Here is a 25,973-nt window from a genome sequence, read left to right as displayed (position 1 = left end):
ACTGAGGTCCATGGAAAACTGCGCAAAATCTGTGCATTATCACGAATGAACTGCATATGAATCTCGCACGATTTGCGCATGAACGCGTTAGTGGCAACATTTTCGCGAACGATCACTGATATTCCACGCATATTTCGTGCATTGTCCGCATAAGAACTATGCAAACTGCGCAAAAATTACGTAAAACGGCGCAATACTGCGTAAACTCTTCCGCGAAGCTGAGTTTTGAGCTGCTCAAAACCTTGAATCGCGTAAAGCGCCGATCCGGTGCACATCGGCGGACAACTACGAAGGTTCCACGTCAGACACACTGATGAAATGCACAAATCGTGTGTGTATCGCGTAATGCTCGAGTTTATTGCGTCATTCATGTGTTTACGCTACTCTTGAGATGTGTGACCGGATCTTTATACATTATGAAATAAACTGTTTCATTATCACATCAAGAAATCAAACAAAAGCAAAACAAAAAACAAAACTATAGAATATGGACCTATTCCTTTGCTATTCAAATGGTTAAAGAACATGATCTAACCGTTATTGAAACTTATTACCTCATTGGAAATATGAGGTGCTTGATTATGTGGACAGGAATGCTAAGGACAGCTGTCAACTCCATATGCCACGATCAAACTAGCTCTCTTTGTTGGATACAGACACATTTAAGCTAAAGAGATAAAAGATAGAGCTACAGAGTGTTGTTTGGGATGAATATGTCTGGCAGGCTTAATTTAGCACCATTCAGTATTCCCCTGTATTCAGCAGAGCAGAAAATGTTTGTTCACTCAACAGTGAATCCCATTGGAGTCAAAAATTGAAAGATGGGTCTTCAGCACAAGGGGAGGGGGGGTTTATTCGAAGCACTGGATCAATTTTTCTGGACATTTTCACATTGCACTTTTCATGCTTGACATGGAGCTTTACAGCACTTCCATTCCTTTTTTTTTTATTCTCTATGTATTTTTTAAAGCAATTTGAAGCTTGTAACTAATTTTTCTTCCCTCTCTTTCATATGTAATCATGAACTGTTGTTTGAAATGAGATATGTCTTCCACTTCCTCCCCTTCCCGCCCCCTTTCTCTCCCTCTTCAAGTATAAACCACTCTCTGTCTCTTGTTTCTTATTTTTCTGTCTGTATGTTTGTCTGTCTCCCTCTCTCTCTTTCTCCCAAATTATCTAACTAACTCTGCCTTTCTGTCTGTAACCCCCCCCCTCTCTCTCTCTCTAAAATCATCTTCATCTCTCTGTCACTCTGTTATTCTTTCTTTCCATCCATCTGTCTCTCTCCCTCTGTTTATCTTTTCATGAATTCACATTTTCTGTCTCCTCCTTCCTGTATCTGTGTCTCATTGAATAAATGCCAACCAACCAAACAAACAAACATAACAAGCAAAAATCTCATTCCCTTGTGCTGAACAATGCACGCTCCCTGCAGATACGCCCGAGCCACCTGCCTCCTGTGGACCTGATGAGTTCCAATGCACCTCCGGCAGGTGAGAACATCCCTACCTCTTCCCCCCCCCCCATATCATTATACCCCCGCCAAACGAAGTTTGAAGGGGGTATATAGGAATCAGCGGACGGTCGGTCGGGCGGTCGGGCGGTCGGTCGGGCGGTCGGTCGGGTGGTCGGTCCGTTGCAAATCTTGCGTCGCGAACTACTTCCTCAGTTTTCAACCGATTCCCATAAAACTTGGCACAGATGTGTGCCTTGGGTTGTAGATGTGCAAGACGTATTTTTTGACAGTACCCAAAAGTACGTTGCCATGGTAACGGCATATTATGGGCAAAAATGGGTACAAATCTTGCGTCGCGAACTCCTCCCACAGTTTTTGATCAATTTTTATGAAATTAGGTACAGATGTTCATCTGAATATGTTAATGTGCAAGACACATATTTCCGCAGTGGCAAAAAGTGCGTTGCCATGGTAACGGCATGTTATTGGTAAAATATAGGGCAAAATGCTTCATGGCAAAACTGCTTCATCAGTGTTCTTCCAATTCTCATGGAATTCATATTGAATGTTTGTCTTAGGATATAGGTCAGCATGACACATTTCTTGACAGTGACAAAAAGTATGTTGCCATGGTAACAGCTCACATATTATGAGCCAAAATGATGGAAAATTTTGTGTTGCAAACTACTTCCTCAGTTTTTGCCCAATTTCCATGAAACTTGGTACAGATGTGTGCCTTTGGTTGTAGATGTGCAAGACGCATTTTTTGACAGTACCCGAAAGTACGTTGCCATGGTAACGGCATATGAATGGCAGAAGATCAAGGAAAGATCTTGCGGATTTAACTACTTCCTCAGTTTTTGACCAAAGCTTATGAAATGTGGCACACACCTTGATCTTGGTGGGAAGATGTGGAAGACATATTTTTCGGACGTGTCGGAAGCTGCGTTGCCATGGTAACGGCATATAAATGGCAGAAGATCAAGGAAAGATCTTGCGAATTGAACTACTTCCTCTGTATTTGACTGAAGCTCATGAAATGTGGCACACACATTGGTCTTGGTGGGAAGATGTGCAAGACATATTTTTTGGACATGTCAGAAGCTGCGTTGCCATGGTAACGGCATATTAATGGTGGAAGATCAAGGAAAGATCTTGTGGATTGAACTACTTCCTCAGTTTTTGACAAAAGCTCATGAAATGTGGCACACACATTGGTCTTGGTGGGAAGATGTGCAAGACATATTTTTCGGACGTGTCGGAAGCTGCGTTCCCATGGTAACGGCATTTAAATGGCAGAAGATAAAGGAAAGATCATTCCTTGGGTAAGACTGTCGTCACGGGGCGGGGGTATTAATCACCTTAAGTGATATTTCTAGTTTGTAATCAAAACCGAATCCTGCTGCACCTGTTGTCTCCAGTGGTCTCAGTGGTGGCGAGCCATTGAATGTACCTTTTGAACCCAAAGTCCTCATATAATGATTACTGTAGGAGGCCATACAACTATTCTGACAAATGGGAAATGCTTTGTACCCATTCAACACCACTCCAGATGTTCCTCTTTCTATACCTGAATGATAGATGATATACACATGGTTGGGCATTATTTGATACCTAAGCAGACTTCTGCCGACCCCAATTTACAAAATGTTCCAGTTGATTGTGAGATTATTATCGAGTATAAAGCTCAATCAAACAAACTCTTGGCCTATCAATTGCAACTTGTAAGGGCACATGCTAATTCAAAAGAATTGTGCTGCGATGTACCTGGTCATTGTGCATACAGTTAGTCAGCATGATATTTATGTGGATGTAGAGGAAATAGAATTGTTGATGTAGCAATTTTTGATGGAGCAAAAAGGACAAATGTCATCAGCTCACCCCTAAGAGTTGTCACTCAAGCCCGGATGTTTAATTCTGTCGCCGTAGTATCACTTGTGTGCCAGAGAGGTTGGAGTGCAACGGCGAAGCAGACTGTACTGATGGCAGTGATGAGGACAAATGTCGTAAGTAGCATAAAGTTCTGCCTACTCCATTTCTCAGAAGTCGTGCCCCCCAGCACTGAACATACGATGTTGACAATCCGTAGAGAAATTTCGTTCTCGTTCATATATTTTAATCTGTGAGGAGACACCACAGTCTTTCAAACCTGCTTCTTTATTTACGGATTCGAGTGGTGATGATTGTTAAAAGGATTTCAAGTTGAAGTGTCGTTTGTTGCTTGTGACATATATTTTAAAAGTGTCTGGCAATGGATAATTACAACTATGTCACAGATTCAGTCACTTTTAGCTGTCAAATAGTTTTGCTCTTAAATCTCTGCTGAATCTTGACTTTGCATCCCATTCGCAGCTGACCCAATGGAGGATTTCCATGTCTTCAACAACCAGTACCTCCCCAACCGGGAACCTCTCGTGACCTATGTTGGCAAGACCCCCGAGGAATGCGCTCGCTTCTGTGTCACGGCTGTAGACTTTGTCTGCCGCTCCTTCAACTACGTCAGCAATCGGGGTGCAATCTGCAACCTGTTCGATGTCAGCCGTGCGCAGAATGGCAGACTCTTCAGTGAGGAGGGCATCACTTACTATGAGAGGATCTCCCAGACGCGTGAGTGAAGACCACAGGCACCCAAATTTCTAGATATGTCCCAGAGATTTTCCTCTATAACATCTGGTACACCAACTCTTGTCTCCCAGTCGGGAAACTTTGATTTACTATCACATTCCCAAGAACCGAATGCACTGTGGAAGAAAAATGACCTTTGCACACCAACTTTACATACAACTCCTCAATCAGTCATGGTTTTTAGCTCACGTTAGCCAGAGGCGCAATTGCTCTTCGTCCAGCACCCGGTGTGCATCGTTCCCCGTAAAAAGAATTTGTAAAAGTCTTCTCTAGAACCAGAAGTGACAGAGCTAAGCTGATTCTAAGAGTATATAAGTACATTGAGGATGGTAGTTTCATGTTTGTTCATGACAGATCCAGGTGTGCCCCCTTTGGAGTCTGTGGGAGGGTGTCCAAATTGAGGCTAATCTTCACATTATTATATATCATCCTCTTGAAAATGTTCAAATTTTTGCATGGTCAGATTTTTACCAGATTTAGCAGAGATTATCGCCAGGGTGATGGAATATGCATCTGTGTAAATGGGCATTATTTTCCACCTGGCGGCTTTAAGGGGTGCCATGCCCCAGGGGAAGCAAAACCCCCAAATTTAAGAAATCTTTATGAATCTTCTATCTAGAACAAGAAGAAATTAACTAAGTTTGATAGTGCTATGAGTAAGTAGGTTGGTGACTGTATAGTTTCTACCTTGTTCATGGCAGATCCAGGAGTGGCTGGGGTGGGGGGAGCAAAACATTTCCCACTTCTTTGTGAAACACATGGTCAAATTTGTCACCAAACCCAATGTGTTATCACAAGGGTGACAATCTATATACTTATATCAAGGACCACATGTACAGTACCCCCAATTCAAAAAAAAAGAAAAAAAAAGGAAAATGAAATGTTATTTAAGACTGGAAATACTCTGAATATATACATTATGACTGGGCATTAAAGGTTTTTCATAGTCGATCCAGGGGTTGGGGGATTGAATGGGGGTGGGGAGGAGGGGTTTTCTACATTTTTTTGTCCCCGCCAAACGAGTTCGAGCAGGGGACTATGAAACGGGCTCCGTACGTGTGTGTGTCCGTCCGTGTGTCCGTGTGTCCGTCCGTGTGTGCGTCCGTGTGTGATCAAAATGTTCAAAATGCTACTCCTTCGCCATTTCTAACCCGATTTTGATTCTGTTTGCTTTATATGATAGCACTACATGGGAGCTTTGAAACTTCAATACAGAATTTTGACCTTTGACTTCTTTGACCTTTGACCTTGATTTTTGACGTATATTGTACATTGCCTACAAAATGCTACTCCTTCGCCATTTCTAACCCGATTTTGATTCCGTTTGCTTAATGTGATGGCACTAGGTGAGGGCTTCAAAACTTCTACACAGAATTTTGACCTTTGACTTCTTTGACCTTTGACCTTGACCTTTGACCTATATTGTACATTTTGCTTCAAAATGCTACTCCTTCACCATTTCTAACCCGATTTTGATTCAGTTTGCTTTATATGATGGCACTAGGTGAGGGCTTCAAAACTTCTACACAGAATTTTGACCTTTGACTTCTTTGACCTTTGACCTTGATTTTTGACGTATATTGTACATTGCCTACAAAATGCTACTCCTTCGCCATTTCTAACCCGATTTTGATTCCGTTTGCTTAATGTGATGGCACTAGGTGAGGGCTTCAAAACTTCTACACAGAATTTTGACCTTTGACTTCTTTGACCTTTGACCTTGATTTTTGACCTATATTGTACATTTTGCTACAAAATGCTACTCCTTCGCCATTTGTAACCCGATTTCAATTCCGTTTGCTTTAAGTGATGGCACTAGGTGAGGGCTTCAAAACTTCTACACAGAATTTTGACCTTTGACTTCTTTGACCTTTGACCTTGATTTTTTACCTGTATTGTACATTTTGCTACCAAATGCTACTCCTTCGCCATTTCTAACCCGATTTCGATTCCGTTTGCTTTATGTGATGGCACTAGGTGAGGGCTTCAAAACTTCTACACAGAATTTTGACCTTTGACTTCTTTGACCTTTGACCTTGATTTTTTTACCTATATTGTACATTGGCTACAAAATGCTACTCCGCCATTTCTAACCCGATTTTGATTCCGTTTGCTTTATGTGATGGCACTAGATGAGGGCTTCAAAACTTCTACATAGAATTTTGACCTTTGACTTCTTTGACCTTTGACCTTCACCTTTTTACCAATATTGTACATTTTGTTACTAAATGCTACTTCCGGCGGGGACATATATTACGCGCCGCGTAATTTCTACTTTTCCTTGTTTTTTTTTTTTTTTTATGTATAGTCAAACTTTTGAATGTATATTGTACTTTGAAGGTATTTTTACCAGTGAGATAAAAAGTGCAAATGGACAGTATGTGTATATGCCCCCATAGAAGCTCTCAAAGCTGCCCCCGCCCCCAAGTTTGCAATTTTCTCTGGTATGGCTGCAAGAGATTGCGTGGAAGGTGAACTTTCAATGCTCAGGTGAGCGCGAGACCCCAGGGGCTCTTACTGTATATGCCATATATTTCGTGAGTCTAAAGTTTTGAGAATCAGGAATCCCCGACGATTTTGCGAGTGGTTAAATTCGCGATTATGGCGTCCTGCACTGAGAATGCAGAAATGTACACGCATACGTCACATTCACATCGGGATCAGAGTCAATATTTTCGCGTGTCTTTAATTTTGCGAATAGCACCCGACTCGCGAAATTCGCGAAAATAAGAATCTCACGAAATATTCGGCGTATTCAGTATATGATTCATCTATTCTTTTGTTACACAGTATAGTAATTTTGATTTGATTCACTGTGGGGAACCAGGGGCCACTGCAGACACTGTAATGAATTGTTGCAGCAACTCCCAACTTGAAAGTTTCCAGTTGATATCATCTGACAAATGAAACTTGCACACATTTTATAGTTCGAATTTGGCAACCCATTTTGTGTGATAGCAGCTAATCCAATGTGTGAAATGTGTACATTCGACTGGTATATTGCATCATATTGTCATGGTAATGTCATTGTGGAGCAAGATTTGTCCCATGAATCTGTTGAATGATTGCGGCATCTTAACAACATCAATCTCCTCACAGCGAACTGTGTGGATGGGAATGGAACCAGATATCACCCATGCCCGTCGGGCCGCTGCATCCCCAACATCTGGTTGTGCGATGGAGACAACGACTGCAATGACTTCACTGATGAATCAAATTGCGGTATGTTGACTACTCTCATCCAGGAAGACATTAAGACATCAATATCGATAGTTTTTCATTTCTTTCACCAATATTTCCTTTATTTTGAAGTTTTGACTAGCTCCAGCAATGCTCTGATAGTAATTAAAAATTTCATCCGTTCACCTCCGATTTTCAAGTGCCATTTTAAAGCCCTTAAGGGATAAATTAATTCAATGATGTGCAAACATTTTACAAGTTATCCAAGTGTAGCCACCAGATCATATAGTAGCAGGTTATCCAGTAACATAACATTGTGTATCATTGTCTATATTACGGGTGAAATATTACTGTATGAGTAAATTATGGATATTAAGCTCTGAACTCATTTAAAAAGAACAGGCTTGGTCAGATACCTCACCTCTAGGTCTCAGAGAAATATATTTGCAAAAACTGTTACTACGATCCAATAGCAGACACTTTTATAGGTCTTTTCGGTAGCAGTGTTTTGCAAACCATCTCATATATTTGTTTGCATTTATCACTAAAGTGCGGTAATTGCAGTTAGTTCAATGGCAGCATGAAGAAAGCAAAAAGTCAGCTGTGAGCATGCGAGCTATCACCATGGTACAATGTATCTGGACTTCACGTTTCCAATTTGTTTTCTCAACAAAAAAAAATGACCAGGAGTGCCCGAGGGATTTGACATTCGCCTCGTAAATGGGACCGCTCCCAATGAGGGGCGGATCGAGGTCCAGTACAGAGGGGAGTGGGGCTTGGTCTGTGATGATGAATGGGACCTCAATGATGCACATGTAGCCTGCAGGGAACTTGGATATAGCAGGTAAGCAGCGAAAAATGCAAAAGTTAATATAGCAAAAGAAAAACAGAATACGGTGTTCACCCTTTAATCGGGAATCGTTTTAGCGGGAACCCTGTGTGAGTGCAACAATACTTGAAGTAAATGTGACATATGTGTTATTTCCATCACTTTATCAGAACCATAGACAGCTTCATTGAGACAAATTCTGGCTGAAACACTTCCATTGTAAATCCTTAGAAATAATCATAGGGATTTGATTTCCTTACCAGAAGGGTTATTTTATAATCAAGTCCAGATAGATTATGCTGTTTTGCACAGTCCACACATTTACTGTTGCACAGTAGGATGTAGTGCAGATGATCATATCGAGTGCCATCAACTTCTCTACTCATGCACTTACCACCCCTTCAGTGCGATACGGAGAGTCACCTTCCGTACCTGCGACCCATACTCTCCCTGTTTGCGCATAGTATGCATGCAGCAGTGGCGGATCCAGAGGGGGGCGCAACCGGTGCACGCCCCCCCTTTATTTTTTGTAAAAAACAAAAGAAATAAAAAGAAAACAATGAAATGAAACCCGGAAGTGGCACCAGAAATATTAGTCATGCCCCCCTTTACAGAATTCCTGGATCTGCCCCTGATGTAGTATGTGTGTATTTGTGTGTGACAGACGGTGTAAGAAGGAGGCATGAATATGAAAAAAAAAATATGTTCATAGCAACCAATGTAGTCGTAGGTGTATGTTGTTAACACGCTAAAGCAGTGCTGCCTCTTTCTCTGCATTGATAGGGTCAGAGGCATCGTGGCTTGATATGTATTGTCAGGGATGCCAGTTTTCCGGCAATAGCCGGAATTCCGGCTTTTTCATATTTTGGTGTCCAAATTCCGGCTTCGTGATATTACTAGTATTTCCGTCTGTGTGGGAAAGCCGGAAAACACGAGAAAGAAACAAAGAAATAAAGAAAGAAAAACGAAAAAATATGATCATCTAAACTTACGGGACATTCACTTTCACGATTTCCGTAGTATGTTTCGCGTGTATTGGGCATGAGAATATCACAAAACGACTGTCATGCAAAACTAGCGCGATGTTGCTTGCTGCTAGCTGGGCCATGGGACATGCAACACATGCGATGATAGCGATCGAACAGTGTGTGGTGTTTCTATGCAATGTACTATGTGCGGTCGCGGTGCATGAATCCAAGGAGGTAGGGTGGTACATCCTATTACCGGACGCTTTTTTTCGTGGCTTTGAATTCTGTACTCAGAGGATGAAATTTCGGCTAAAAATAACACCACTTATTCACAGACTCCTGGAAATTACGAATTCAGCCAACTTATGTCAATTCTTCGTCCCAGTTTTTAGAAAATATGCTTCAAACGTTCCCCTCTTAAAATAGTTGTTTTTTTGGGCGGTGCTAAATCGCATTGTATTACCGGACGCGATTTTCGTAATCGAGTAATTGAGGTCTTTCGCACCTAGTCCTTGCACGAGAATCACAATTCATCCCAAAAATCACCGTACACATTCTCACCGAGCGGATGACAAAGAAAAAATCGGCAAATGAGGCTCAAATTTCGTATTTTACGGTAAAATGTCTGTCTCGAACATTTCAAACAGTTCACGCAATAAAACCTTGTGAGAAAATCGACAACTGGTTATAGACTCTACTTGAGTTTACCTGCTTTGTCTATGGGAGCTGCACGCGCGGGTGATGAGTTGCGGGCCCCTTAGCGCACAACTATTCCGCATCGTTCGCGTTTGAGGACGATAGCTACAAATTTCCGATATCGATCAGAGAAATTTTGGTTCTATATTGGAATCTTCAGCATTTTTCCTGTATGTGAGTGGGATTTCATAGAATTTCAGTCGTGAAATGTGATTCAAACATGCATGAATATTAACTATATACGAGGTGCGGGTCACTCAACTATAAATTTGAGGTAAAATGTGATTTTTTTCGTGTTTTCACATTTTTATGTGGTGTTTTTTGCGATTTGCGGACCACACAAAGTTCTGTGAGGCTACTCTACGAAGTCTCGCGCGTACAGAATGTCATTAGTACGCAAAAATGTGCGTGTTCGGTAATACCATGCGTCCGGTAATACCATGCTTGCCCCTACTAGGCTTGCCTAGTACCTCCTTGATGAATCATACTGCGCTCTCGCTAAAGCTACAGCGCTGAGACGGTGTGGTGAGTCGATTTGAGTTAGCTGAATGAAGCAAAACTACGGATTTTACGGCACTAGGACTTCTTCATTTTTGCTACAAATTCCTTTTTTTTTTCTAGAATACGACCACATTATTGTCTGGAAAGCGTTATACCAGCACGTCCGATCGCGATCGAACAACGTGTGGTGTTTCTAGGCGATGTACTATATTGCGGTGCATGGATCATGCTGCGCTCTCGCTGTAGCTACAGCACTGAGAGAGTATGGTGAGTCGATCCAGTCAGCTGAATGAAGCAAAACTACGGAGATTACGGCTCTAGGACTTCTTTATTTTTGCTACAAATTCATTTCTCTGGATTAGATTTGAGGGAAGAAGAGCAATCGGAAATGCTCAGATTGCACCAGAGAGCATCTAAGAACCCCAGAGCTTCCAGGGCCCTTGAGCGGGCCCTGGACCCAGGCCGAAGGGACTTCGCGCTCGTGATGTGCGCTTCTCGCACATCAGTTTCGTTCACAAAAAAAATTTCCGGCCCAAGAGCAATTTGCCACTGGCATCCCTGTATTGTAAACTCTAAACAAGATTATTTTGTGAATCAAATGAACGAAGGTTTGTTCCGATGATAAATTTGTTCAGATCATGAGACTGCTGTCACAGTTGTGTCTTTTTTCATTGCCGTTTTGTGTCTGTATTTCGTAGTGCGTGTGTACTTGTTGCTGTGGTTATCAGTGAGTTTAATAATTAACGACTGTGCATGGTTTAGTGTAATGCCAGCATACTGGTCTTTGTGTTGCGTACGTGGTTTGCAAGGGCCAATACCAGCCACAGCTGAAGTGGGAGTACTGCTTAAATAGGAGAAAAACTTGTCTAATGACCCCTCCTGATAAAGCAGTAACCACTGTACCCCAAAGATCCAAAACAGGCAAATGTACTGTTTTATGTACAAATATGAATGTGTGTATGAATATGTGTGAATACTGATAACTGTGTAAATGTATGTACATTGTACATGTACACGTATGCATATACAATGTATGTATGTATGTAGTATGTAGGCAGGTAGATAGGTTTTAAGCATGTTTTATGAAGTATAGATGTTCAAACGGTTTGTGTGTATGTATGTATGTATGTATGTATGTATGTATGTATGTGTGTATGTGATTCACCTGAGCAGTATGTTGACATGTGAAGCATGTGATTAATGAAGCAGTGCATCACCAACATAAATATTCTTTTTTCATCAAAATAGACACACACACACACACACACACACACGCAAGGTAAGCCTGGTTGTATATTGCTAATCATAGCTCCTGTGTTATGTACACAGGAGATATTAAAAGCAAGATTAATATTAGTTTAAAGAGATATTGTGAGTGGTTAACTTGCTGTGTGCTTGCTCTTTGAGCATATTGCAAATATTTGAATCTATCTGAAGGTATCACCTTTTTGTGTGTTTAAAAGGGTATTAGCTGATATCAGCAAGTGACATGGCCTTACTGTATCTACTTGAGTGCCTTTTGCATGCGTTAAAAGATTGTCAGATTGACAGATTATGCTGGTAAAAATGCTCTTAAAGATGTATGCGGGCCGGAGCATGCACAAGAGACGTAAATGGTGTTAACCATATGGATATACACAGGGGATAATTAAAGCGTGCAGCGAGCAATGTTTGATTTTTTTTTTCCAAGTGCCACAACTTACTGATCACACTTACAAAGTAATTGCTGGTATATCAGAGATACTTATATTTGTTGTATACTTTCTAGGTCTGTTCTTGGTCAGAGCGTGATCTTCATGCCAGAAAAGTATGCAGAGATGAACTGGGCTCAGTAGATGATGTTTTGTTTTAATGGCAAACAAATTGTTTTTGATAAAAATCAAGTGAAGCAGGAGGAAAATTAGTTATGTTACTATCATGTCTTATCACCATTAATGTGGGGCAAGTCTAGCAAGGGACTTAATTGTCTTAATAGGCTTTATTCATGCCAAGTACACTCGTCAACTCTTGGCTGAAAAAGATATAACAGCTTAGGATCACTTTTTTGGATGAAAATTTTTATAAACTCTGGTCTTGACAAGGTGTTTCCATCCACTGGAGATATTCATGATGTGTTCTATCTAATGCTCTTCTTGCAGGGGGGCAGCAAATGCCTACACTGTGAGTGAGTTCGGACATGGAACACTGACCAGCATCTTGATGGACGACGTGAGATGTACCGGCAATGAGGCATCATTGTCTGACTGCCCGTTCCAAGGCTGGGGCATCAACAACTGCGTCGTCGGGGAGGCTGCGGGCATCCTGTGCAAGCCAAATGAAGGTAAGAATGTCTCCTATGGAGAATCTTTTTTTTTTCCTTAAAATCCAAAGTGGTCAAATCGCATCCTGGATGAAGATGACGATGACTTTTAGTCATCTTCAGTTTAAAAAATGGGGGGGGGGGGGACTTGTGCTCCTATATTCGTAACACATTGTTTCTCCCATATCCCACCAAATCGCTTTTTGGGACTTGTGGCGGTCCCAACATGGCCTGGTATCAGAGGTCAGACTATACTGTATGTCCCAAAAAGCGGGGCCCTCCGCAGTGATATCTTTAGAAATAGTGAATCAATCCAAGTACAAATTCAGGGTATGAAACTATAACTCATTGTCCGCATTTTACAGAAAACCCCATTCGATTTGCTTGAGAGGTCAAACAGAAATGAGGAATTATGTAGAGGATGTCAAGAATCTCTTCCCTCCAAGTTCTGTCTATTGTATTCACACACAAAAGCATTGAAGTACTAAACTTGGAAGAATCAGACATCATGACATGCTTTACAACATTCCACATTTCTCTGTGACCGCTTAACCAAATTGAATGGGGTTTTCTGCAAAATAGAGCTAAGATGTTATATTTGAAGACCCTGAATAGCATTTAGACAGTTTAATCATATTGGATGTTTTCAATGCAAAAATTTGATTGTAATTTTTTTTTTTGACATACTGTATTTACGAGGAGTATCCATGACTGTAGAGCGCATGATGGCCTGCTTGTCTACTTGTCCTCTGTTTCCAGGCAAGAGATTGCAGCTGGGCTTTATATGTACTCACCCCGATGAGGTGCTATTGTCATACCTCCATACCTCAACCCGCAAGTCACACAAAATCATAGCCTATTTTATGTCACTGTCTGGTGAGCCCTGATGCGGATGTAATTTTGAATGCAAGTGGTTTTTTTTCATTCATGCTACCTGAATCAATGCATTCATTGTGTACATATCACTGAGACTGCAAATATTTTCAAGTGGCTGATATCATCAAATACAGGTTCCCAACAATCAACTTTATCTCCCATATAAGTGACAAAAGTTTAGGCTCTGCATTTGCAGTGTGATAATGTGGAGTGTATTTCCATTGAAGGGGTCAAATCACTCAGACACAAGACATGATTTATCTCAATATCTCTCTTGCTCTCTGCCCCCTCCCCCCCCCCCCTTCTCTCTCTCTCTCCTTCTCTCTCCCTCGCATTAGAAGCATGGCATTTTCTATTTAGTTTAACTGCATGAGTTATTTGCTTTTTATTTGTATTAAAGGGTGTGTACAGTTCTGGTCGAGGTGAAGATTTAGCTTTTAACGTTTTGTGAGATATTCAGAAACCACTCTATGAGATGTCAAAGAGCATGCAGTTCTAAGGGGTATCAAATGTTTATTTGATGAAAATAGGTTTTGAAATGGCTGAGATATCCAAAAACAAGGTGAAACAAAGAGATACTAATAAAGTTGGGGCATGTCGCCTTTTATCATTAGCACTTTTTGGATATCTCAGCCATTTGAAAACCAATTTTCATCAAATAAACGTTGAATCCTTTTTAAAATTACATGCTCTTTTATATTTCATTAGAGGCTTTTCATTATCTCACTTAGGAATGTTCAGAACATGAATCCCTACCTCAACCAGTACTGTACAGTCCCTTTAAAGTAGTGATATAGTAGGCATGACCTTTCTCTCTCTCTTTTCCAGGTGTATTTGATATTAACCCTTTCCCTGCAACTCATGTATTTGGACCCTAGGATTCCTAATATCAATTTGGTAGAGCAGAGATGGTTGCCAACCCTGAAAGATAGTGACTTCAGAGTAGCGAGTGGACTTCAGGCATCTGTGCTTCAGTTAGCTTGAAGTTATGATAGACTTGTGCTGTGAACTGGTGATAGTAGGATGGGGGTATTGATGGATAGGGAGGTTAAAGTTGTAATTGGGCATTAGTCCCTGTGGATTCTGCATTAACCTCTTTGGGTTCCAACAACAAGTATTTTGACTGTCAAGTCCAGTATCATAGATTATGTGCTCAGAAATCTTGTATGTGTTTATACCTGTTTATCTTTCCTTTTGCCCTACCAAACAGACTGTGGCTCAAACGAGTTCCAGTGTGCCAACTTGATGTGCATTCCCGAAAGTGAAAGATGTAACAATGTAGACGACTGCAGAGATAACTCCGACGAAATCAACTGTCGACCAGGTTTGGAAATATCTTAAGAGCATATCTGTTATCTCATCTTGGTGTTTATCTTTTTTTTTTTTTAATTCTTCCTCCATTGGCAAGTTCTTGTCATGATAATCTTCTCAAGAACACACTCTTTGGAACAATAAGTCCAAGTTTCAGGAAATGTGTGGTATGCTTATTAAATAAAAAATGTTTGCATACATGATGCATTTATTTTCTTATCTATCAAATATGTGTGACAAGATATGTACATCAGAATCAAATGTGCACAAGGGCATTAACAACGATACTTATGGTTAACTCAAACTCCTTCATATGCAATCATCCAGTATATAAATTGGAGTATTAATAATCAGGCCACGGCAGTGCTTGAATTGTTATTATTTACATGTTTTGTTTGACAGGTTTGAAACAAAATGCATACTAATGTCTTTGTGAAGTGTGTTTTTTTTTTTCTTGAGTGGATTATGATATGTGATTGTGTGGGCACCCAAGGTTTAGGTGCAGTACTCACCTGATTATCAAGAACCACCTTAGAGGGAACACTGCTTAAGTGCTGCTAACATCATTGTGACAAAATTTTTAGCATGTCATTTCCACCACTTAATTAGAACAACAACCTGCTTAATGAGGACAGATGTTGGCTGAAATACATGTACCTTCATTCTCCCACATTGATATCCGGGGAAAAAAAAGAAGAAAAAAAAAAGAAGAGTAGTCACACGGGTATCCTTACCCTACCAGAGCGTCCCCCCACCACAATGATGTCTGATAAATTCTTCCTATTGGGCAACCAAAAAGAATTTGCAGTAAATATAGTATTTGGGACTTTACACAGTAGAATGGCATTGTGCTAGCTGTGATGTTGAGCGCTTCCAGGTTCTACTCATGCATGTACTTTATTTTGCATTGCTGCTTTGTCCGTTTGGTATTTTGCGTTCTTTTTGCTGTGGATTGTTCAACCAAAACATTTGCAGTAGGATGTAGTCAATGGGACTACAAAATTAAAGGTGGCATTTTGCTGGCCATGATGTTGAGCACTGTAAGCTTCTATGTACATAGGCACTTCATCTTGTATTGCTGTATTGTCTGTTATTATTCATCTTCCCTATTGTGGCTATGGATATCACTTAGTACCATAACTGTGCATGATTTAATGTAATATATGTACTGGGTTTCATGTGGGATGTTTTAAACTCTTCTCATAAGTCTGACACAAAGAAAACATGGTTTCAGATGTCAAGGAGTAGGTAGTTGTGAAGGTAACTTTTACATGACAACATGAGGTTGAAGATGCATGCATTTGTGAGAAGCCGTAGGCTGTTCTCTCTCTGTCTGTACAGGTAAAAGGTAGAGCATATGAAGTGGGTGTGTCAAATACCAGTCAGCAATTGAACAACAAACCAGATCACATGACATATGAGCATCTGTGTTTTGATCACGTGGGCAGAGCAGCTAGGTTCTTCTGTGGGAGAACACTACTTCAAAATCAGAAAGATTTAGGGCACAGAACTTTTGCAAATTGGAGCTGATGCCCTTTTTTGTGACATGAAACTTGTGCATATTGGACGGGATTTGGAGCCCGTTTTCCTGGCCTGAAACCTTTGTGAATTGCCGCCCAGGAAAAAAAAAAAAATTAATAGTATACAACATGAACTGGATTGTGAAAAAAAAAGCCTTTGTGTACATTTTACTTTCACAAGTGATGGCTTCCTGTGAAATTCTTGAAAGTTTTATCAACGCAAAATTGCTAGTTTTTACAGTATCAATTGTACAAAAAAGTAGCTGCTTCAAATAGATAGAACACAGATATTTTAGCACCTTGAGAGAAATGTAACTTTATGCATTCTATACAGGGATAACACTTTGATACGAAGAATAAGCCATTAAGCAATTGTATACTGCAAGGCATGAGATTCCTATCAAACTTCAGGTGTCTGCTCTCCAAGTACACTTGTATGTGGACAGACATGCATGATACCAAAGATGACTTCTGTTGTTGGGAATACAACTGCTTACTCACTCAACCTTGGGAGGGTTTCAGAATGTTATGTCGCAAAAATCGTGCATCTCTCAGCCTTGTCTTGGAGCTTGTATCCTCTCTCAATATATGGAACTTGCCATATGTTCTCTCCCACGTGAGCTTTAGTATCGATACCACGTTTTACGGATGATTGGTAGGGTAGACTAGAGGAATGTCTGATCATAGAGACAGCACACACAAATTTGTAGCATGAGGACCATAATAGATGTTTCGAAAAGAACAATTTATTTGAAAAGGCACAATTGATAAGGATATTTACCCTCATTTCTGACCATCAGTTTCTCTTTGCCCATACATGTAGAAATATGATAACCGTTAGGAAGACTTTGCTTGTTAATACAATCATCGGTGAATAGGAAGTAGCAACAGATGAAAGATGAAACGGACAGGTAATCTCGGTGGGAGGACAAGAAAAATCATGTCAAATATAAAATTACACACTTGTTTCCACACATTCAAGTTTCCGTCATTGGTGGCTGTCTAAGTAGTGTGGCAGCAGACTCACAGCACAGGAAATTACCTAATGAGCTTTACACACACACACGCACATATAAATCCCAGGTGCCCTATTGCATGTCTGTGCTCACACTTAGATCGCCTGAATGTTAAAGTAACGTACAAATTTCACAGCATTTTGTAGTGATGTCTTTTGAAACTGTCAAACAGATGAGCTATAAGCTAAAATACTTAAAAAATAATGCCATTTCAATAAAAAAAGCAAACACATGATAAATAAATGCATAAATACAGATCCAAAGTTACTGCATAATCTATGTCATTGCAAATGAAAAATGCGAAGCCCTGCTTAAGATAGAACCTGTATGAAAGCACACTATTCAGCAAAATGTTCAGTGCCTCTTAAAATACTGTTTGATTGACATTAAACTTGAATTACATTAACACATTACATTAACATTTACATTACACGACACATACTACATTAAGCCCTGCTTAAGATAGAACCTGTATAAAAGCACATTATTCAGCAAAACATTCATTGCCTCTTAAAATACTGTTTGATTGACATTAAACTTGAATTACATTAAATTTTCACCTGCAAGTAGATGGTGTACAACACATTTTGTCCGTTTTTTTTTTGCATTTCCTTACAAGGGAGCAGTGATAATGACGAATGCTGTTAGATACCCTGTTGAAGGAATTGGCCAGTATGCATTGTCAGCAAGCAGTTTTGATTATTACTATCGCTGAATACTGTGTATTTATGTACACATATCACTTGAATACATTTTTATCAATCAACCCTGTACAAAATTCCCTAATTTATATATCTCTATCTGTTTTATGTTTGTGTATTTCTTTCTATTTCAAGTAATCTGTACCTACATATCACAAACATTACTTTATGTCTTTCATTACATGAGATTATTGGTTTTAAGTCTATTATATAAATTATAAATATATCCTTATCTCTCTCTCTCTCTATATATATATATATATTCATATATTAACTCTGTTTTAAATTTCAATTAAGAGGCAAACTAAAAAATTTGCAAGGTTAAGCATGCATAGCTTTTTTACCACATCCCTGACGCACATGTGCATAGATGTGTTTATTGTATGCCTCTTGTCCTTTCGAAACACAATCATCTGTAGTCATATAATTCACCAAAAATATATATATATATATATATATATTTTTTTTTTTTTTTACTTTGCAAAAAAAGTAAGAATTTGGTCAAGGCACTTATTTTTTCCTTCTTTTTTTTTGTTCTGTTTCAAAACAACAACAACAACAACAAGATAATCTACCAAAGTGTGTAATTATGTTGAATTTGTAGATGTTAGCCAGTTTGCAACCCTCGACATAAAGTCCTTTAAATGGTTTACTTTGATATCACTAATCTATGACCAATTGAGCATAAATATCAACAAACACATATAAAGAAACAGTAAAGAAACAAATATATTATTCAGAACTATGGTATAGCACACAGAGAAAGAATTATGAAACTAAGAAACACAATGTCATGAACAAACAACAACAACAACAACAACAAAACAAAGCAAAACCAGATTTACACAATACTATGATTTTTTGGGGGGAGGGGGGGGGTGGGGGTTGTGTTTTTGGTAGTCTAGTTTGTTTACCCGTCAGAAACTTTGTGCAAAAATTGTGAATTGACTTCGGTAAAATTTGGAAGGAAGGTCAAAAATGAGGGCAAGGCACACATACCAAAGGTAGTATTTTTTTAAAATGATGTTATTGTTTTACTGCCTGGCTGTGGTGAGCTGGTCCATTTCAGAATACTGTACTTGCACACTTGTTGGAAGCGTATTGCACCTCCCCACCGAGCCATCTGCACTGTTACCGTCACCATCCATGAGTGAGCTGCGTTTCAGAACATATGAGATAGAGAGCCCTTTGGGTGTGGTTTCTTCATTGACTCCCCTCAATTCATAGAAAGGTGTGACTTGAAAATATACAATTTTATAGTAAAAAAAAATTGTGCAGTGTCTCCCTCATTGTTTATACAAGCATTGATGTTAATTGCCATTGGGGCAAATAAGTAGCTACCACATGATTGGAGCTAGGATATACAGAGCATCTCTTTTGTGGAACAGTTTTACAGCAACGTGTATGAGGCATATTATCTTTACTGCATGAACAGCAAATTTCACTGCGTGTTAAGTTTTGGCATCACGTAAATCTCAACTTACAAGAGTGGTACCACACATGTGACTTGCAGAATAAAAATGATGCATCAAGCTTTAGTGTGTACAAAAATATGACTACATTCAACAGAATCATTAAGTGGAGAAGCTTGTTCAATGGCGGCTGGAGACAGTCTAATTATTTTACTGTTAATGAAATAAACTTGAGCCAAAGATTCAAGGTAGCTTTTGAGATCACTCACTGCCAAATAATGATTAGTGGCCCAAAAGAAAATTGAGAGACTGTGATAAAATGAAATAATTTGATCAGACGTAAGGTTGGTGCTATACCATTATGCTGATATGAAAATTGACAGGTATGATGGAGGGCTTAAAAACCACGTAATGTGACTTAAGTTTGCCAGGTACCAACAATGAGTTCAAAAACCTTGCCAGTTAATACATGTTGTAATTCTAACCCATTTCCAGCTAATCTGAAACAGGCTGCCATTCACTTCAAGCAATGCTGTAATCAATTTTTCAGGATCCCAGCAGTTAACACTACTGGCTTTCTGGATAGTAGTCGCGCCTCACCTTGTTATTATTTTTGCGTGAGGCAGGCCTGCTCCAGGCTTTGTGCAGAAGGCAGGACTCCTGTTGATGGTGGGACTGCTGCGTCTTCTGTAGTTGACACTTCCTGTGTCAACCTGCTCCAGGCGTAGCCTGCCCCAGGTGTCGCTGCTCCATGACCTACTCCAGGCGTTGCTGCAGAAGGCAGGACTCCTGTTGATGGTGGGACTGCTGCGTCCTCTGTAGTTGACACTTCCTGTGTCAACCTGCTCCAGGCGTAGCCTGCCCCAGGTGTCGCTGCTCCATGACCTACTCCAGGCGTTGCTGCAGAAGGCAGGACTCCTGTTGATGGTGGGACTGCTGCGTCCTCTGTAGTTGACACTTCCTGTGTCAACCTGCTCCAGGCGTAGCCTGCCCCAGGTGTCGCTGCTCCATGACCTACTCCAGGCGTTGCTGCAGAAGGCAGGACTCCTGTTGATGGTGGGACTGCTGCGTCCTCTGTAGTTGACACTTCCTGTGTCAACCTGCTCCAGGCGTTGCTGCTCCAGGCGTTGCCTGCCCCATGACCTACTCCAGGCGTTGCTGCAGAAGGCAGGACTCCTGTTGATGGTGGGACTGCTGGAACTGCTTCATGGTCAACTACATGTGCCCTGGAACAATTGAAATATCGATCGGGTGGGATGTATGAGTAGAGTGTGCACTGATGGGCTCACCGACTCTTTTCTTCTACATAAATCAGGCATTAAAATGTGATGACTGGGGTCAGCAAACACAGATATCTACTGTGATCAGCTTTAATCGCTAATGTACATGCTCGTAAGAGTTTTGTAGCAGAGCAAGGGCAAACTAAATCAGGACAAAGGTAAAAAATACTGTGATATACAAATTCTTCCAACAGGAAGATATTGCTGATAGAATAAACTCATTCTTTTCATCAAACCCATTTTTGGGGACTTTATAACACAAAGAAACATGAATTTAGGCCACGAAAGCAGGCACTCTAACTGACTTGTCTTCATCTTGGGAACCTGGTATACCAGGTTCCTGTATATCAGTTGCTCCCACGGGAACGTGGTATACCAGGTTCCCGTAAGGAATGGGTTAAATCTGTTGATAGTGTTCTACTCATGAAATTCACAAAAATGCAAACTAATGAAATATGGATGTGGTGTGTATAATGTACTCAGCTGCCACCACATAATCGGGCTGTGAATATTATATGCTGGAACAGTGCTTTAGCGGGGCAGTATTACAGCAAAACCTCTAAGGCACATATATTGTTTTTACCATAGAAACGGTAAATTGCACATGTCTGTAAAATTTTGGGCATGATGGCTCTTTGTGTTTGTGTGTAGGTGCATGTGTATGTTATCATGTCATATGAATATAAATCCTCAAGGCCCTTTCACACCTTTCCGTTCAAGCTATGTAGGCTTGTTGCCTGTATGGATCCTTTCCAGCACGCAGGATAATTTTCTGTAGGTGGACAAGGATTTGGGCGAGTTTCATTTGCGTCTTACCTGCTGTGCTACTTACGTTCTACTCACGTTCTAGTTACTGGCAAGTTGCATGGGAGTTGCCTGCAAGCTGCTACAGCAACAGTCCTTTTACTGGTGTTCTACGTGGACCTCTATGGGCAATCCCTGCGACTCACCTGTAAAAAGTTTGAGCATGCTCAAGGACCCGTCACACCTTTCCGGGCAAGCCTTGCTTGTGACTTGTGGGGAACAATTTTTGTTACCTGGAGGTGCCCGCAAATGGCCTGCACAGTGACAGTACCTAGCACGTAGCCAGCCCCCCCCCCCCCCCCCCCCCGTAGTTGCGCATGCAAGTCCCATTTACCCGCAGCCAAGTTTTGAGCACTCTCAAAACTTGTTCCGGGTGAGTCACAGAGATTGCCAGCAGAGGTCCACGCAGACAACATTCTACGAGCATACAATTGTAATATGGGTATTTTATTGGCAAGGAACGGTGTCGATACTGCCAACATCCTAGCCAGAGAGCTAGCGACCACTCAATTTACCCCATCAAGCCCATAAGGTTTGACCCCTCAGAGTTGTTGGGACCACCCTCCTCATTAACAAAATGCGCGTCAGCCTGATCCCCGAGGGTGGGTTCGGCCCCCAGGGACCCCCCTAAAAGGGCCCTTGGCGGGTGTAATTTACCCCATGGAGCCCATGGACCAAACTTGGTCTAAAAGAATGTCCTATGGGTGTACATCATAAAAACATAAAAACTGACAAAATATCTGGTTGGGAAAGGGGTTGCCAGATCGCTAGTTTGCAGGCAGAAACCCTTGTTGGTCGTGAATGAGTCTGCTCCAAGACTACACTTTCCCATAGGCCCTGTACTGTCGCGTCTCCCAACAGTCCGAGGGACAGTGCCAGTTTAGTGCATGAAGTAGTCTTGGCGCAGACCCCTTTACTCCCAACAAAGGTTTGAACCTGCAAACTACCCGGTATATCCTGGGACCCAGGGTAGTCTGCAGGCACAAATTGACCAGGCACAATAGAACACACACAAACACACACACACACACACACACACACACACACACACACGCACATATTTATATTCACACATGACTTCAAGTACATACTAGTACACAAAACATGTCACTTGAATTGGAAATCTATTTCTACCGCCATAGAACCTGCACATTCTACAGGTCAGACCTAATTAAAGATGTTCATACTTTTTGAATGTTTTACATGGATACTATCAATAAACCTTCAAGCAAGAACTCGAAAGCAAGATCTCAAGCGAGATGTAGTTGTTATGTTTTACTGGCCACACAGCCTGCTTATCCTTTATTATGTTTCCATTACTATGTCACAAATAGTTTTTGGAAAATGCCGAAACAAGCCCTTTGTTGTCTACCCTACAGTATGATGCATGACTTAATTTGTAATTGCCAGGGTTAATGGCAACTGAATTATAGGCATGAACTGCATTGTAACTGCATAACTATTAAAGTATGTGACACCCTGAAAGTTGATTTTTTTTTGGGGGGGGGGGGGGGGTGGGGGGCGCGGGGTTGTAGACAAAGTATCTCATAAATGAGTTGACAAAAACGTTGATAAAAAGAGAACACAAGAACAATCATGTAGATGCTCTCAACATGCATGCTATGCTTAAAAGAAATCAAGCTAGCATTTCATTCAGTTGGTAATAATGATGTTTCAATTTTGTGTGTAATATCGAGGGTTAATGACAATAATATGCTATCGTTGCAGTATGTGACACCATAGACTGAGTTTTGTTTGTGTGGGGATGGGAAACTAAAGATGATTATAGAAATAAGGAGTTGACAAAAGTGCTGATATAAAGAGAACACATCAAGTTAACACTCTCACCCTGCATGCTATAGTTTGATAGAGCTTAGCATTTCATTCAAGTGATTATTCAGTGTTTCAACTTGGTGTGTATTACTGGCCAGGGTCAATGGCAGTGTTTGCAGTATGTGATACAATTGAGTTTCATTTGTGTGGGGCTGGGAATTATTATAAAGTTATAATGTATCTCCAGAATCATTATAAAGTTATAATGTATCTCCATTATAAAGTATCTCAAGGAATAAAAAGTCGACAAAAGTGCTGAAATAAGCGTTCTAGTAGTGAACCTTGTTATTTGATGTTTCAAGGAAGTTCAGCAATACATCTGCACAGTTTATATAGAACACCATAATTATGTTCATTACTCTTATTGATTTGCAGATATTTGTCCAAGACGAAGAGGTGACATGCACTACTGATTATGAGAATGAATGAATATCATTTCTGAAACCATTTCTTCTTTTTTCATGTTATGCAGTTTATTCTGATTTGGAATTTATTAAAATCAAATAAAGGAAATAATGACATAAATGTTGTAACCCTTGCCATTTTTCATACATAGAAGGTGATATTCATTAGCCAAAACATCAAAAAGTTATGTTTTGAGGTTTTCAAAAAAAAAATCATGTAAGTATTGAGACTTGGTTTTGCATTCTAAATGCAAAATCATAAGAAAAAAGAAGTACTCCAAGCTATATCCAACTTTCTTTTGTTGACACGAACTTTAAAAAAGATATATTGAACACTGTTGATAATATGGTTTACTTCAACATGCTATATAACTGGTCTTTAGTGCTTCTGTGGTTGGTCTGAAACTGAAGTCTCTACTCACAACAAAGGGTTCATTTCAGCATTTTCTGAAAAGCTATGATGTCTCATGAGGTGAATACATAATAAAGGATAAGTAGATGGTAGGGCCAGTATAACATAATACAACTTCACACATGTTCTAAATTCTCTGAAGTGTTCCTGCTTAAATGTCCATTGATAGCATTAATTTAAAACATTCAAAAAGTTTGAATTTCTTAGAGGTCTGACATTTATTATACATGTGCAAGGTAACATAACATGGCTGTAGAGACCTATGAGACATGTTTTGTGTATTAAAAGTATGTAGGTACATGAAGGAATATGTGAACGTGTGTGTGTGTGTGTGTGTGTGTGTGTGTGTGTCTGACCATGTACCTGGTCAGTTTTACAGGCGTGGAGTGAGATGTACGAGCAAATTGTGTGCACGCTGGGGGTCAGTTACTGCCATTTTGCTAGTTATTTGAGAGTCGGCTGTGGCCAGGATAGTGACATTCTCTAGGACCTCTGCCATATACAACGTGTAAATAGTCCTTTGTAGGAATTCCTTCACTCATTGTCAGCTTCCACGCGCCTGGCACACATGTCACACGGAATACCCATAAGTTCGCATCCAGTAAGTACATGTAAGAGGCATGCAAAACTTTCCAAAATCCTTGTCCACCCTCAGAAATTGTCCTGTATGCTGGAAAATCCCCACATGCAATAACACAATTACGATAGGCTGAATGGCCAGAAAGCTTTTTCAGTAGTGGCTGGAGATATTCAATATGTTTTCATGTCGGTGAAAATATCTTTAGCGTTACATTACATTTCTTTTCAATTGCATATGAAATCTTGTTACAAGATCATTATAAAAGCAGTTTTTTTTTCAAAACTACAATGAAAGTCTGTCTTTGTTGAATCCTATATTATAATCGCGTAAGGATCGGCCCCATGCCTTCCCGTGCTTTATTTTGTGCGGCTATCTCCTCCGAAGCCGCCGGCTCCGGGCTCCCGAGACCGGTGCCGTCGGCAGCGGGAGGGTCTCTTCTATTTCCCGTTCGGGTTTCGTCCGCGCTCCTCCTCCATGTCGACGTCGAGAGCGGTACAAAAAACAAAGAAAAACAAAAGACAAACACCGACATGCAGCATTTGCGCGCTGGTATCCCGCGTCAGTGCGTGGCGAAAGCTCTATCATCGTTCTTGGACGCACACACACGCACACGATGTATACGGGTTATATACAGCTCGCGCCAGCTCGCAGGCTCAGGTCGCACACACAGAACTCTATACAATCTGTGGCGGTAGCACAGTGAGCATTCTCGCTCGCCCAGCTGATCGTTCGCGGAGACATGATGACACACACACTTCACTATGTACGGACAATATATCGCAGAGAGATATGTGTATGCATTGAGCCTGTCGCTGTGTTGCATTGCATGTCATGATGCGTACTCAGTACACGGGAAGCTACGAATGCCGTATTTTATTTCCAAAACTGCAGGATCCTCTGCAGCTCAGCTACGTCATTCAGTTTGCTCTCAAGTCGGGTATCATTGTACTCAGACCGTTTAGCAGTGATGTCGACGGCTAAATATCCACTTAAATTTTGTTCTTGCCGATCGTTCCTTTCCATATCAGATTACAGGCCTGCGCCTGTGTATATATTGACGATGGTTACACGAAACACACTATCTGCGTGCACGTTGATATGGGCTCTCATATGGTAATACACGGCTCGGTCATACAAGGGCATTTACGTACAGTTCGCCATTGGCGTGCCCAAATGAAAACTGCGAATGCTGCTATTTTATTGTATTTTGCACAACTACAGGATACTGTGCAGCTCAGGTACGTCATTTAGTTTGCTCTCACGTTGGGTA

The 25,973-nt window shown here is 40.7% G+C and overlaps 1 protein-coding gene across 1 annotated transcript in view; it reads left to right on the top strand.

Moving 5' to 3' along the window:
* Nucleotides 1–25,973, top strand: part of LOC139728847 (apolipoprotein(a)-like) — a 69,151-nt gene that overhangs the window by 32,969 nt on the left and 10,209 nt on the right. Inside the window, exons 15-21 of the mRNA XM_071639787.1 lie at nucleotides 1,436–1,493; nucleotides 3,386–3,462; nucleotides 3,809–4,063; nucleotides 7,181–7,303; nucleotides 7,949–8,105; nucleotides 12,394–12,575; nucleotides 14,641–14,754. Coding sequence (XP_071495888.1) covers nucleotides 1,436–1,493; nucleotides 3,386–3,462; nucleotides 3,809–4,063; nucleotides 7,181–7,303; nucleotides 7,949–8,105; nucleotides 12,394–12,575; nucleotides 14,641–14,754 — 966 coding nt within the window. The remainder of the gene's footprint in view (nucleotides 1–1,435; nucleotides 1,494–3,385; nucleotides 3,463–3,808; nucleotides 4,064–7,180; nucleotides 7,304–7,948; nucleotides 8,106–12,393; nucleotides 12,576–14,640; nucleotides 14,755–25,973) is intronic.

Source organism: Diadema antillarum, unplaced genomic scaffold (assembly GCF_040938485.1).
Source record: "Diadema antillarum isolate AM-2024a unplaced genomic scaffold, OU_Dant_1.0 seq00000203_RagTag, whole genome shotgun sequence".
NCBI classification, from domain to species: Eukaryota; Metazoa; Echinodermata; class Echinoidea; order Diadematoida; family Diadematidae; genus Diadema; species Diadema antillarum.
The sequence above is the reverse complement of the archived record's forward strand: the minus strand, read 5'-3'. Positions and strand labels throughout refer to the sequence as shown.